At 35.0% G+C, this 16,587-nt stretch overlaps 1 protein-coding gene across 1 annotated transcript in view; it reads right to left on the bottom strand.

Annotated features, from left to right (window-relative positions):
• The window catches only part of FANCC (FA complementation group C), a 207,460-nt gene that overhangs the window by 152,366 nt on the left and 38,507 nt on the right, over positions 1–16,587 (bottom strand). The window contains exons 2-3 of the mRNA XM_027875129.1: positions 2,280–2,491; positions 676–760 (exon numbers count right to left, since the gene is read on the bottom strand). Of these exons, the coding sequence (XP_027730930.1) occupies positions 676–760; positions 2,280–2,444 (250 nt within the window). The 5' untranslated portion in view covers positions 2,445–2,491. The remainder of the gene's footprint in view (positions 1–675; positions 761–2,279; positions 2,492–16,587) is intronic.

Here is a 16,587-nt window from a genome sequence, read left to right as displayed (position 1 = left end):
TAAACATAATAATTTAATGAAACATGAGGCCAGGTAGATGGACTGAGTTCAGAAAACCTGGGTATGACCTTTGCAAGTCAGTTCTTAGGGTACAGTTTCCTGCTCTGTAAATTGAGGATTTTGGACTAGGTTTCCTCTGAGTTCCCTTTCAACTGTAAATCTATGATTATATGATCCTAAACAGGTAGAAAGAAGAACAAAGAAATAACTGTATGATCATAACAGTCACAAAACATTGATTGCAACATTAGATATAACAATGCTTATAGGATTTATCTTTCTCAAGAAAAGGTTTCTTTCCCATGCCAAAAAAATTACATAACAACAACAATAAAGGATCTTCTTCTGCCAGAGCAATTCACATTTTTTAAAAAATATTTTGGAGGCAATAGAGGCTAAGTGAGTTGCCCAGGGTCACATAGCTAGCTAGTAAGTGTCTGAGGCTGCATTTGAATTCAGGTCCTCCCTGACTCCAGGGCTGGTGAGCAATTCACATTTTAACTTACACTTTGAAGACAGGTGAAGAAGCTTATTAAGGGAAATTTCACTGAATTCTGATGGAATGAATTTTTATTAACAATATAAAAATTCAAAATGATATTTGGAAATCTGTTATTTGGTAGAAATAAATTTATCAAAAATTTGTTCCAGAAGGATAATTCTCTAAAGTCTTACCATATCCTATGACGAAAGGATTCCAGCAAAGCCTTCCCAGCAACTGACCAATTAAGGGAAATCTCTGAATAGCCATAGGAAAATCCTGTAAAAAGAATATTACAAGTCTATAAAAAGACACATCTCAGATAGACTAAAATGGTATCAACAAGAGTTTTAAACCTTAGTTATCTCTTTTGGAAAAGTAGAAAATAATAAATAATTGAGGTCCTTTGGGTAGTTAATCAAAGCAAGACTCTCAGGCAACTAATGTCATCTTTAAATAGGTCATCTAAAACCATGATACATATTTCCATAAGGTAATTGATGAATTATGTTAAAATTTTAATTTCATTTTCCTCATTCTTAGAAATTATGAGAAGTTACATGATTTGAAAATAAGGATTTCATAATAGTAACATACAATGAGATTATATTTGATAATTTATAATTAGATAATCCTATACCTTAGTTTTGAACTGAAATGTAAACCACTGACCTGGAATTTGTGAACGATCTCATAGCACCCAAGGCATAAAGGTAAATATTTCTGTCTACTACTACGTGTGCTCACTGTACGCCAAATGACATTATAATCATAATGTTAAGCTTGCAGAAGAGATGGGGAGGGAAAGAGAGGGTACAGAAGAAGAGGAAAAGAAGGCTCAAATCAAAAAGGTTTTTTTTATAAACAACAAAAGAGGTAGAGTAAATTCCATAGGTTGTTTTATACTTGGTCTATTTTCCCATTTCCATTCCCATAGTGTTATATAATAAATGGAGAAATTTTTAAATGGGACAGAACTAAGACAACATACAAGTAACTGAAACAATAATCATTTCCTGCTGCAATAAATTCCTAACATTTGTCTCACATTCAAAGATGACCTTAGACTTTTTGGGGCCATTTAATAGAAGGTCCAATTTAAACCAAGTTTCAGCTTTGATACACCAAAATGCTATGAAACAATCAGAATGTATTAAATTATTGGGCAAAATATACCTTTGTATACAGGTTTCTAAAAACACATAAATTTATTTTATCATCATGAAGATATAAAAAAAAAACAGAAAATGCAAAATTTGCACTAACCTATAAACAATTATTAAAAAATTATATACCAGTAAAAATACTTATAATATTTATAATACTTCTCAGTGATCTGAGCATGTTGATTTTCAGCTTAAAGTTACTATAGTACAGAGTAAAGTTTGTATGTCAGCAAACTCTTCAAGATTTAAGGGATCAGTTACAATATAACATGGAAATACCTTTAAATAATCCAATTTATGACCTGACAACCAGGATCAAATTCTTGTTTACTTTAAAGAGAGGGGTTTTTTTAAGCCTACCTGATTGGTCAGGAAGTCTCATGTGACAATATAACCAATCAAGAAAAAAAAAAAAAGACTTCTTTACCAATAAATCAGGGACTCAGGAAACACATTCTTGTTTGCATTACCTGTGGCTGTTTCCCCAATTTGCCTCTCTGATCCAGTAATACATTAGGTCAATACCACAAGCCTCTTTGCTACCATTAACTTTCTGACTTGCTGAAATCTGGGGTGCAGATTGTTTCTGAAGCTGTCTTCAAAACATTTCATTCTTCCAGTAAGTTACTTACCATATGTTTCAAGGTTTCATAAATCTGCTGCAGGAACTTCTGTAATTGAGGCAGGTGAAGGCAGACATCTTGCTGGGATTCCAAAGTAGTGGCCTGGTCCCACGCAACAGCCTTATTCAGCCAAAACTTAAAGTTCAAAGGAAGGTCTAGTGTATCCTGAGCCATCTCAAATGGGAGAAAAGGCAGAACTTCAAATAGTCATGTTGTTCTGCCTACAGTGCAAGAGAGAAAAAGATGACAGTTGGCAAATACCTAATCTGCAAAACAGAAACCTGTCAAAAATATTCCTCCACCTCCCTGCTACATACACTATAGCACAGTTAATGGTAAAATTATATGAGGCTAAGATACTAAACCTTTTGTGCTTAAAAAGAAAAAAAAAATCAGTGGTAGAATAATGATTAAATTGCTTCAGAATGTGTTTCCCAACTAGAGATCTGATTTTTTACATACAAAATTTTCATCACTAGTAGAATCATAAGAGCAATGAACTGATAAACCATAATGTATCACCATATGCACATAGTTATGCTGTGTGAAAATCACAGCTGATAATATTTTACACATTTTTAAAGATTGAGTTATTTACTTTTTTTAAATAATAAATTTATTTTTAGTTTTAGTTCAGTTTTCAACATTCACTTGAGTTACAAATTTTGTCCCCATCACTCCCTTCCCCCTACCCCAAGACAACATGTAAATTAATACAGTAAGCTATTTACTTTTAAGTAGTCCAAATTTGAAATTAAAATAATAACCTTATTCCTTTTCATTATTAAAGCTTAAAATAGTCTATAAGAAAAAGAATTTTTTTCTAGAGTTTTTATGTCTACTATTGGAAGTTTTGGGGCATTCTTAAAAAAAAAACACCTCACTTCTTTACTAATCATTATATAATGAAATTACTTATTTCACTTTTTTCTGTAATACAATATAACAGATATAACAAAAGGTTCATTTAATATGCAAAACCACATTACCTACTTCATTAATTATATATACTATACTTTATATCAATCTAAAATCATTTATAGGAATGGGATATATTTGGGTAAAACAGACAAATTACATGTACTTACTGAAGGAAGCAAAGGCTTCTAATTTAATTCTAAATTTGGTAATTCTGAAATTATTGAAAATCAAAAAATCACACGTATAAGATCATAGAATGGAAGGGATATAGTCCAACCCTCTCATTTTATGGATGATGAAACTGAGATCCACTGAGATTAAATGACTTTTCCAAAGTTAAGCAGTACCTACTATGTAATACGGGGTACAAATACAAAGAATGAAACAATCACTACTCATAGTAAGTGTACATTCTAATGGGGGAGACAAGTATACATGAAAATATATACACAGCATAAAAATAAGATTAATACAGACATAAAATAGTTAAACTAGTTAAATATAGGGAATTTAGGAGATAAGGGGAGTAGAAGGTTAGGGAGGATGTTGGATCGGGGGTGCGGGGGATCAGTATAAGTTTCATGCATAAGATAGGCAGACTGGTAGTGATTGTTGTTGTGTAGTCATATCTGACTCTTCACGATCCCATGGACCACAGCACACCTTCGATCCTCCACTATCTCTTAAAGTCTGTCCAAGCTCATGTTCATTGCTTCCATGACGCTATCTATCCATCTCATCCTCTGCCAACCCCCTTTTCCTTTTGCCTCCAACCTTTCCTAACAATGGGGCCTTTTCCAATGAGTCCCATCTTCTCATTATGTGGCCAAAGTATTTTAGCTTCAGCTTCAGTATTTGACCCTCCAGTGAATAGACCGAATTAACTTCTTTAAGTATTGACTGATTTGATCTCCTTGTTATCTAAAAGTTTTCTCTAGCACCACAATGCAAAAGCATTGATTCTGTGGCACTCAGCCTTCCTTATAGTCCAACTCTCACAGCCCATACATTACTACTAGAAAAACCACTACTTTGACTATACAGACCTTTGGTCAGCAAAGTGATGTCTCTGCTTTTTAGTATGCTGTCCAGATTAGCCATAGCTTGCCTTCCAAGGAACAAGCATCTTTTAATTTCATGGCTGTAGTCACCAACTGCAGTGATCTTTGAGCCCAAGAATATAAAATCTGTCACTGCTTCCATTTCTTCTCCCTCTATTTGCTAGGAAGTGATGGGACCAGTTGCCAAGATCTTAGGTTGTTTGTCTTTTTTTGTTAAGCTTCAAGTCATATTTTACCCTCTCCTCTTTATTCTCATCAAGAGGTTTCTTAATTCCTCTTCACTTTCAGCAAAATAATGGCATCGTCTTTTATCTGAGATTGTTGGGCAGACTGGCCCATCCAGCTAAAACACTGCACTCCAGGAGTAAATCCAGTGGAGATATCAGGTACTGAGAAGGCTCAGTTCAGCTAAACTGCAGAGCTGCTCATGGTGAACTGTGTGAGGACCCTCTGAATAGAAAAGAGACATATGAGATCCTGAAGTTCTGGAATTGATAGTTGTATTAAGCCACGTATGCCCCCTAAATGTGTGCCTCACCACTAGTATACCTGAATTACTAATACCCCATTTTGGACTCCAGCTGTATTTATGGTGAAGTATGTGCCTGATGTTATGATTTCTAACTACTGATCCTATTATGCTATTTGAGTAAATACCTTTGCTGCAAATTTTTTTAAATAGTACTTCAGCTACATCTTAAAGCAAAAGAGGGACTGTGTGAGGCAAAAAGAGTGTGTTCCAAGTATGGAGGGTAGTCAGTAAAAAAGCATAGAGACATGGCTAACATTTCTGTTTATTCATTTCAAACAAAGTAACAAATAGCTACGAAGAAGACTCCTAAACAGTCCTTCTCAGTTTGCTCTAACTCCCTAATATTCCCTGAAACCATGTGAGTCTAGAAATAGAATGTATTTCTTAACTAAAACTATTATTGTTTAGTCATGTCCCACTCTTTGTGACCCCATGTACCACAGCATGTTAATACTGTCCACGTAGCTTTCTTGGCAAAGATACAGGACTGTTTTGCCATTTTCTTCTCCAATGGATAAGGCAAAGTGAGGTTAAGTGACTTGCTCAGGGTCACACTGCTAGTAAGTATCTGAGGCCAGATTTAAACTCAGGTTTTCCTGACTCTAGACCCAGTGCTCTATCCACTGAGTCATATAGCTGCTAGGACTAGCCTTCTCTTAACTATCTCTGCAACAGGAGAAAGGTTGGCAGTAAGGTGTTAACCCCAAAGCAATAATTATACAGATTACTTGCTGACAATTAGAGTGCCCAGAATGGGGGAAAAAAAAAAGGTAAAGTAAGTACCTCAGTAATGGATGTGAAAATTTCTACCAAAGGGTTTTCTTAAATAACTGAAGTTAACTGTACTGCAAAATCTAGGCATAGTACAAAATAGCTTTTAATCCAAAGAAGCTCACAGAAGTGCTGAAGGGGTGGTGAGTGTTAAAAGTTTAAGAAGCTCTGGTTTAGACCATCTAATCCAAGCTCTTCTATACTACCTAGACTTCATGTGAAGACTTCCATTAATTAGTAACCCATTATCTCCTATTCCACTTTTGTATAGATCTAATTATTAGAAAATGTTTACCTACATCAAGCCTATATCAGCTTCTCTTGAAATTCTACCAACTGCTTCTGCCCTCCAGGATCAAGCATAACAAACTGAATGCTTCTTCCACATAGCAGCCTTTCTAATACTGGAAGCCACCTATCACATCCCTCCCAAATTCTTCTCTTCTTCAAGATAAAATCACTATTTCCTTTAACCATTCTGGTTTCTCTCTCTCAATATCTTACTGCCTACTCTCAAATCAAAATAAGAAAAAGGACAAGAAAAATAAATAAGATTTTGTCAAGAATTAGTCCAATCTTAGCTTACCTTCCTCTCCCCTCCCTAAAAAAGAAGATAACTAAACTTTTAAAATGGGATTTCAAAAGTTTTCTACATAGCTTTGGTGAAAAGCTATGTACTCAACTTGAAATGGAAGTCATGTTTTAAATAAGTAAATGCAAACAGGCATAATAGTATAACTATTCTACTTGCTTTTTCACACTCTGGCTATGTCACAGAGAAGTGCTTTCTAGCTATAATAATTTAGTTTGCTTCAGCCTGTCTTTTAAAAGAAATGTCAAATAATGTATAAGAGAAGTCAATACTACTGAAATGGTAATAATTAACATCATCTTGTGCAATTTTTTTTTGTGCGTGACCCCGTCTTATCTCTGAACAAATGCTGTGGCAAATCCAAAATTGTTTGATTATAATTTTGATGCAAATGTTCAAATGTCCTTAGGGAAATACCTACTGGCCAATGAGTAAGTTGTTCTCTTGGTTCTACCCATTTCACTACACATACTTCTCACTTCTCACTACTCATTTCACACATATATGTCTTCCTAAGTTTTTCTGAATTCTTAATATTCATCGTTTCTTAAGAGTACAATATTCCATTACAATCACATACCATACTTTGTCTAGGCATTTCACAAATAACATGCCCTTACTTTGTTTTCAATTTTTTGCTACCAAAAAAAAAATGCTACTTAAATATTTTCATGGATCCCTTTGCTTCACATGGTACAGGCCTAATACTAGCTATCACTGAGTCAAAAGGTATAACAAAAACAACAATAGCAGCTAATTTTCATATAGCACCTGCTATGTACCAGGCATTGTGCTAAGCATCTTACAAAGATTATCCCATTTGATACAACAATTTGGGAGGCAAATGCTATTACTATGCCCATTTTACAGTTGAAGAAACTGAATATGCACAATTTAGTGACTTTTGAGGTATGCTTCTCTCTTCTTTGATTTCTTTGATAGGTAAATACCTAGTAGTGGTATCACAGAACCAAAGAATATGCACAATTTAGTAACTTTTTGGGAATACTTCCAAATTATTTTTCAAACAGACTGGATTAATTCATAGCTCCATCAGAAGTGTATTCGTGTTGCATTTCTTCCCATAGACCCTCCAACAACTGCTATTTTCAACTTCTGTCATCTCTGGTAATCTCATGGGTAGTGGTTAAGCCTCTGAGACTTTGAATCTGCATTTTCCCCTTATTATCAGTAATTTGAGTATTCTTCACATGGCTAGCCAGTGCTTATCACAGAGCCTAGCACAAAGTAATCACTAGCTGACTAGCCTGACTAAGTCATTATGCATTAGTTAATGACTGCATAAACTGATTCATTTTAAAAGTGCCTATTCATAACTTTTGACAACTTGTCTATTAGGGAATAGCTTATATGTTTATATCTTTGCACCAGTTTCCTATATGTATTTAGCAGATATTTATCAGAAAAAAATTATTACATTTTCCCCTCACAAGTTTTCCATCTAAAAACCTTCCCTGATGTTTCTTGTGCAAAAGTTTTTGAATTTTATGTAAACATAATTGTCTATTTTGGGGGCAACTAGGTGGTGCAGTGGATAGAGTGACAGGTCTGGCGTCAAGAAGAAGCTTCTTCCTGAATTCAAATCTGGCTTCCGACACTTACTAGCTATGTGACCGTGGGCAAGTCATTTAGCCCTCTTTGCGTCAGTTTCCTCATCTGTAAAATGAACTGGTGAAGGTAATGACAAACCACTCCAGTATGTCGGCCAAGAAAAACCCCAAAAGAGTCACAAAGAGTTCAAAACAACTGAAAAATGAGTAAACAACAACAAATTATCTATTTTATCTTCTATGATTACCTCCATCCCTATTTACTTAGGACTTTCCCCCCTAGACATGGTTATGAAAGATATTTCTTTCTGTTCTGTAGTTTTAAAAAATATTATTTATTATTTTTTGGTGACATATCCATTTAGAACTAAAGCATGGAATATGGTGTAAGATGTTTATCTAAACCTAATTTCTGCCATACTGCATTCCAGTTTTCTAAACACTTCTTGCGGAACAGGAAATCCTCACCCAAGTCCTTGACAGAGATATGAAATAAGCAGAACAGATACAGAGTCAGAACCAAGAAAACAGTTCTCCCTATAACAATATAAATGGACAAAACAAAGAAAATGGAAAGAAAAGAAACTGAATATTCTTTAAATTAAACTGATGAAGCTAAGTCTCGAATTGGAGTGAAAAATCTTTTCCCTTTCTTGTCGAAAGAGGTGGGGACTGACTATAGATATGAAATATCACATACACCATCATACTTGGTATTAAATTGTTTTGCTAAACTGTTTTTCTCTTTATTATTCTTTGTTACAAAGGATAGCTTGCTGGATAGGGGAGGTGAAATAGATTTTTTAAATGAAGATGATGTAAAAAACAAAAAATAAAAATAGGATTAAAAACGATTTAGGGAATTGCTTAAAAATAGAAAAGTAGAACGATGAAAACACAGATGTTACTTGTCCAATGTTTGATAAACTCAAGATTGCAAACTACTTGTTAAAAGACTATTTGACAAAAATTGCTAGGAAAACTGAACAGACATTTGGAACAGATATTATAAAAAAGCTGGGCAGACATTATAACAAATAAGGTCCAAATTGAAAAAAGACATAAATATGAAAGGTCACACCATAAAAAACTTAGAGAACTGAAGACAGCACTTCACAAATCTATATCTGAGTGAGATTTATTAACCAAGCAAGGGAAAAAAAGGTGACCATAAAAAATTAAAAATGGACAATTTCAATTACATCAAATTAAAAAGCTTTTGCCCAAACAAAATCAATGTAGCTAGGATAATAAGAGAAACTGTTCAATGGGAAAAATTTTGCATTACATATCACTAAAAATCTTATATTCAACATATTTATTGATTTCTACAAATATATAAAGACTAAATGCCATTCCCTAATAGATACAGGTTCAAAGAATATGAATAGCGTTCAGAAGAAACATAAATCACCAGCAAAATGAAAAAAGTCCTGATCACTAATATCACAAATGTACATTAAAATAACTCTGAGGTTTTAATTCATACCCACTAAATTGGCAAACGTGATCATAAAATGAACAATCGATATCAGCAAGGTTGTGGGAAAACTAGAACAGAAAAATACATTATTCATGGTATAGTGAACTGTTCTAAACATTTTTGAAAGAGATCATGCAATATGCAAGAAAAGTCACTAAACTTTGAGAATTTTTTAAACTTTCTCACAACAAAGCATAACCTGGAAGTCAGACCCCAACGAGCTCAATGATGGAGATGGGGACAGAGATGGTGGGGGGGAGGGGAGGTCCCACATGTTAAATAAAATAGTAGTAATATTTTATATATATATATAAATTTACATATACACATGTATATGTATGTATGTAAAAGTAAAACACAGTAAGTCTCTATCAATTGGGGTATCACTATCATCAATAGTGATATATGATTACTAGCAGTGGGTGTCCTTCCAGGCTCTGTCCTGGGCCCTCTGTCTTTTACTTGGTGATCTCATTGGTTCCCATGGATTGAATTAACATCTTTATAAAGCTGATTCACAGATGTATTTATCCAGGTCACTCTCTCACCTTCTTCAATGACTGTATTGCCTGGCTGTTGTCTTTTCTACCCCAAATCCTGTCTTCATAATAGGGAACTTCAACATATATAGTTATATTGCCTCAAATACTCCAATTGCCAGGTTTCTAAATCTACTCTGTTCCCATCATCAATTACCTCTACTCCACCTCAGTTATACACTAAGATTGTCATATATTTAATCTTACATCACCCATAAATGTTCTATTTTTATGGTTATTAATTTTTACATGCCTCTACTTAATCATAATATAAAGTGCAGATCTGACTATATTATTTTTCTACTCAATAAATGGTCAGTGGTTTCCCTATTACCTCTAGGATCAAATATAAACACCTCTGTTTGGCGTTCAAAGTCCTTTATAACCTCCCCCCCCCCCCGGCCTCCTCCCCCCAAGTCTTCTTACATCTTAACCTCATTTCCTCCCCCATAGTATTCTTGGGTCCAGTGACACCGACCTCTTTGATATTCCTAGAACAAAACACTTCATATCTCCTGACTTCAGGAATTTTCCCTGGCTTTCTCCCATGTCTGGAACGTTCTTCCTCATCTCTGTCTGCTGGCTTTCCAGCTAAAATCTCACCTTCTACAGGAAGCCTTTCCCAAACCCTCTTAATTTTAGCACCTTCCCTCTCTTGACTACTTCCTCTTTGTCCTGTGTATAGCTCCTTCATACATAATTGTTTGCATGCTGTCTTCCCTATTAGATTGTGAGCTCCTACAGAGCAGGGACCTTCTTTTCCCTATATATTCCCAACATTTAGCACAGTGCCAGGCATGTAGTAGATAATTAATAAACGCTTGTTGTTTGCTTAATAAATGCAAGTTGACTTAAGTGAATACCTTTCCAACTTTGATTAACTGATTTAATCAAGAAGTCTGGACTTTCTGGGTTTAACTGTGGTAGTGTGAATTCTCACTCCCATATTTGCATATGTCTTATCTACATTATTAAGAAGCAATAAGACGGGGCAGCTAGGTGGCACAGTGGATAGAGCACCGGCCCTGAAGTCAGGAGGACCTGAGTTCAAATCTGGCCTCAGACCAAACACTTGACACGTACTAGCTATGTGACCTTGGGCAAGTCACTTAACCCCGATTGCCTCACAAAAAAAAAAAGAAGAAGCAATAAGAGGCAGTGGATAGAGCACTGAACCTTAAGTTAGGAAGACTTGAATTTGAATCTTACCTAAGATACCTTCCAGCTTTAAGACCCTGGGTAAGTCACTTAACCTTTCTAGGCTTCAATTTCCTCATCTGTAAAATGAAGGGATTAGACCTGAGGACCTCTAAAGTGCCTTCCAGCTCTAACTCTACGATCCTATTAACCTGGGCTGTATCTTATTGTATCCTGCAACACTACATAACACAATGGCTGTGGCATTGAAAACTAAAGTAGTAACTAAAGACTCAAGCATTTTTTGAATTCATGTTTTGAAGCATTTATTACAATCTAAAAGGTAAAATAATTTGTCTAGGGTCTTCTGTGGCTAACAGGTATAAGAAGAAGGAGTCAAACAAAAGTCCAGTGCCCTTTCCATTCATCCAACTCCTAAGGTCAATGAGATAATGGGCAAAGGATAATTACAATAAATGTCATAGGGCAAACCACTGAAAAGGAGACATAGAATTTTAGAAACATTAAATGAACTCATCATAGGTATTAACTTTTAAGGCTGGCTAAAGACTATCACCATTTAACAATAGAGATTAACTGCAGACTACAATCTCCCTTAAATACCAGTGTAAATCATATTTGGAAGCCTGCCAGTTACACTGTATTTGAAGTTTGCTCTCCTTTTGTCTCTGACATCTCCCAGTCAGACAACACAAGAATTGAGCCTAGACATACCAAATATGGCTCACTCATCCATTTGAAGTAGTAACCTTGCAAAGGGAACTTTTCGGTATACCCTTTTGGTATAAAGTCATTCAAGCATGCCCCCCATGCCACCCCAGATCATAGAATAAAGTACCAAGTGCAGATTTATGGACAAAATACAACAAAACACACTGATTATGTAAGACTAAAAATAGGAAGAGCTAAATACTTACCTTAAAATCAATTTTACTCACATATAAGACAAACAAATGCCAACAGTCCCTTTAGTAAAAGGCTAAAATTTATTTAAAGCCTAGAAGGAATGTACAATGTACAAAAGCAACCTACTACATATTTAACTACCTGTCAGTTTGAAAGCACCTCTGTACTCCTCTAAAATCTTTATAGTGATCATTCTTAAATGGCTGAAAGGTTGGACTTAAAACTGTTATTTATTTACATATGTATTTTTGGTTCTTGCAGAAAATGTTTCTGAATTACACAAATTTTCTTTTCCTTATCTGAGTGAAGTGGTTAAGACAAAATATATGCTAATCATATTTTCTTCCTCCAAAATCAACTACTTTATTTCGCCCACATAAGCCTTTATGAAAAGTTTCACTAGGAGGAGCTGGCTTTTCCTCTGTGTAGTCAGAAAACTTGTTTCTGAACCAGTCTAATCAAAAACATGGAACTGGAATTTAAAGGTAATTTCAAACAAAACCTCAAAAGTAAATAAAATCTGTGTATTTGAGGCATTACTAACACAAAATTTCAATCCAAAAGAATTGTATGTACAGTCTATAGACAGTCCAAAAGAATTAAGGGAATGAAATGTATGGCTGTTAGATATGAAAGGAATTACTCCTCTCAGTAATGTCCTTTATATCTAGGAGGAAGTTAGTAATGTATACTTCCAAACATAAAAAAAATAGTTTCCATTTCTCTCTCCCAAGATGAACTTCCTGACACACACACAAGTATTCTATAATATTACAATACCACTTAAACTTGGCACCACTCCATTTACAATACACAAAAGAACCAGCTATGCAGACTGTAGAAACAATCACTATATCTTACTTGTCTATTCTTTTCTCCACTCCAACTGATAGATGAATGTATATGTAACTGAAGCATTTAGATATATGTATGTTCTCTCTCTCTCTCTCTCTCTTTCTCTCTCTCTCTCTCTCTCTCTCTCTCTCTCGCTCTCTCTCTCTCCCCCCTCCTTCTTTAACAAAGCAGACCTAGAGTTAATCAATCCATAATATTATTTAAGTGCCTGCTATGTGCCTGGCACTCTGCTGGGTGCTGAGGATACACAGACAACAATAGTTTTTGCATTTAAGGAACCAAAATTGGGGGAGCAGGGTGGGTGGGTGGAATCATATAAAAGAAACACATATGCAAGCTATGCAAAATAATTGAGGGGTACTAGAAAGTGGAGGGGGCGATCAGGAAAGGTGATGAAGGAGAGTCCAGCGAGGTGAAGGGCAAATGCCCTATTTGTAGTACTAAAGTCATTCTCTCTTATTTTGTATAAAAACATTTAGTGCCTCCTTATTCAATTTACCTCAACATTTATTATTCACCTACTGTATGAAAGGCACTGTGCTAGGTAATGGGAATACAAAGACAACAAATAAAGTTACTTCCCTCAAGTTGCTTATTGGAAGAATGTCATCAATATATGAGTGGAGAAAAGACAAATACCAAGACATGCAGAGTGAAAAACAACCAGATCTGGTAACTGATCAGATATGGGCGGTAGGAGACAAAAAAGAATCAGAGATAAATCTAGAATTAAGAACCTGAGTAAGTGGGAACATGGGAATATGCCCAGTAGAAAAAGGGAAATGTGGAGGAAGAAAGTTAAGGGCAAAGATGTTCAGTTCAATTTTGGGCAGGTTGAAATTGAGATGCCAAGGGGACATGGAGATACAAAGCATAGCAGTGCCAATTAGTGCTGCATAGAAAGGTAAAATCCATAGTCATCTCCGTAGAGAAAATCACTGAATGAATAGGAACTGCTATGATCACTAAGAGAAAGAGTCTAAGACAGAACCCTGAGGGATACTCATACTCAGGAAGTGGACTGTTGTTGTTCAGTCTTTTAACTGTGTACAACTCTTCAAGACCACTTTTGGGGTTTCTTGGCAAAAATGCTGGAATGGTTTGCCATTTCCTTCTCCAGCTCATTTTATAGATGAGGAAACTAAGGCCAACAGGGTTAAGTGACTTGCCCAGGGTCACACAGCTAGTAAATGTTTGAGACTTGATTTGAACTCAGGCCTTTCTGACTCCAGGCCTGGCACTATATCCATTATGCCACCTAGCTGCCCCAGGAAATGGAAGAGAGATGATAAACAAGCAAAAGAGACTGAGAAGGTGCAGTTATGCATATCATACCACTGATTTTTTCTAAAAGCAATGTCATAGAAGTCAACTGACAGGAAGTATACAAGAAAAAGGGCAGAGAGTACTGAAAGCAGCGGCAATGGGGTCAAGAAGGATGAGAATTAAGAAAAGACAGAGGTTATTTGACAGTTAAGAGATTAGTGTTAACCTGGTGTAATAAGAGCAACATCTACTAAGCAGCAGAAGTTAGTTTTTCTCTAAAAAGGCAATGAAATTGTCCTCAAGTTTAAATTTATCCACAGTACTTAGTCATAAAATAATGACATAGCTTTCCCAGGGATTCTTAACCTGGTGTCTATGAACTTTTTTGTTTTGTTTTTAATATTTTAATTAGTGCCTTTCAATATAATTAACTTCCTTTGTAGTTTTATGCATTTTCTTTTATATATTTTAATTAAAACAATTATTCTGGAAAATGGACCAGAAGCTTCATTAGACTGCCAAATGGGCGGAAAAAGGCTAAGAACGTAAATGGGATGTTTGTCGTCAATCCATGCTATTTAATCTCTCAGAACTCCCATTTCCCTTTGGGGATCAGCTCAAGTGCCACCTCCTTCAAGAGGAACCCCCAATGCTATGTTTTTATTTTGTCTATATCCAATATTTATCTTTAAAAATTGTTTAAGCCCCTTTCCCCAAGAACATAAGCTCTTTTGAACACAGAGATTATCTCATCTTTGTACCTTTATCTCCAGTGCTCAGCACAATGCCTGTCATACAGTAGGTGCTTAAAAAACACTTTTTAATTGATTTATTGAAGACTTGGTGTTGTATAATATGTTAAAAAGAATTTTATTTTTCCAAATCGTTTATCTAAATAATTGCTTTTTACCGTAACTAAAAATCAATGATTATTTTTATTCAAAGCAATATGGCAGTGTAGTTCTGTGGAACATTCTCTGTACTTGGAATTTGAAGATACAGATTCCAGTCCTCCAACAACCAAATCACAAAATGAATTAGCTGTGGTACAATGAAAAGAACCTTGGATTTCAAGTCAGAGGGGCTGAGTTCAAATTTCATGTCTCAGTTACTATATGTATGATCCTGAGCACATCACTTAATCTTTTTAGTCCTCAATTTACTCATCGTTAAAATAACAGAGTGGGACCCGATGGCCTGTAAAGTCCCCTCCATCATAGGAAATCTAATCCCGAGTTAACCCTATATGGACATCAGTTTCCTCATCTATAAAAAGGAGGGAGTGAATTATGTGATCTTTCATATCCCTTCCAAGTCTAATATCTTATGATAGCTTTATTGAATAGAAATTAGTAAATTATATTTCATGAATGTAACTGAAGGAAAGCAATCCCAGTCAGCAGGAGAAAAAAAAAGACAAACCATTTCAGCAATGTCTTAGACACAAAAGTTGCCTAATAAATGTTTGTATTAATCTATAAAATAAAAGGGGGAGGGTGGATTTAGATGATGTGCCGTGGCTTTAAACCTATGATCCTATAATCTTGATCAATTTGGTCAGAAGATTATTAATAAAACAAGAAAATGTTCAGGGGAAAAGTGATATTTAAATTATAGCCAAGATAAAGTTGATTCTTTCTAACAAATTATAATGTACACATCAGTATCAGTATCAAAGAGTTTCCTCACCAGGAATTTCCTAGACCAATGAAATCACAGGTCTTCTTTCTAGTCACCCTGCTTTCTCCCAAAAAGCACCAGTTCTTGCTCCAGAGATGTGCTTTTATACTTCTGCTTGTTTCCAATAGAGGTGTTAATATTTCTCTGTTAAACTTATTTAATAGAATAAAATAACAGAGGGTTATTTCTGCAGTCTTTAACATCAACATATCTGAAGCTTTCTGGCATTAACAACTCTAAAAATCCTGACAAAGACATCCACCCTTAAACAATTAACATAATTCTAATGACTATGAGTCATTTAGTTTTGTTTCATTAGTCTGGTGAGGGCACTATATGCATGAAATATTGTATGTAACCTTTAGTCTTACAGAAAAAGGAGCATCTTATGATTATTTCTAATCATATTTGCACATACTCTCATTCGACAGTAGTCAAGGTTTCTGCTACAACTAGCAAGATAAACATGCAGATAGAAGCTCCTCTCAAACAAGTAACTAAGAACACCACCACAGCAAACATTAGCCATCTGCTACATATATAAGCAAGGGAACAGACTAGAAAATCAAGCTAAAATTCTAAAATTTATGTATTAATAGTTTGTCTTCCATTTTAATTTCTCTCAAACAGGATTAACACTGCATTAAAAAATTCAAATTACAGAATATTTTGGAACATTTTTTTGGGAAAAGTAATTCCAAATGAATGTAAAAAAAATGGGGTACTGGTCAATCAAAAACAGAATGAAGTTCAACAATATCAAATCATAAAATGAGAAATGACTAGATAGGCATGGTTAAAGCAGAAAATAAAATTGTGGAGTCACTGTGGACCCACAAGCAGAAAAGTAAGTTATAAATGTTATGAAATACCACAGAAATAAGAAAAATTAAAAAAATTCTGGCAAGAATATAGAAGTAATTTGACTATATTCAGCACTGTTCAGTTTTGGCCTCTATGTTTTAAAACTCAAAGGACTAGG

Source organism: Vombatus ursinus, unplaced genomic scaffold (assembly GCF_900497805.2).
Source record: "Vombatus ursinus unplaced genomic scaffold, bare-nosed wombat genome assembly UNPS02014807.1, whole genome shotgun sequence".
Taxonomy (NCBI): Eukaryota; Metazoa; Chordata; class Mammalia; order Diprotodontia; family Vombatidae; genus Vombatus; species Vombatus ursinus.
The sequence above is the reverse complement of the archived record's forward strand: the minus strand, read 5'-3'. Positions and strand labels throughout refer to the sequence as shown.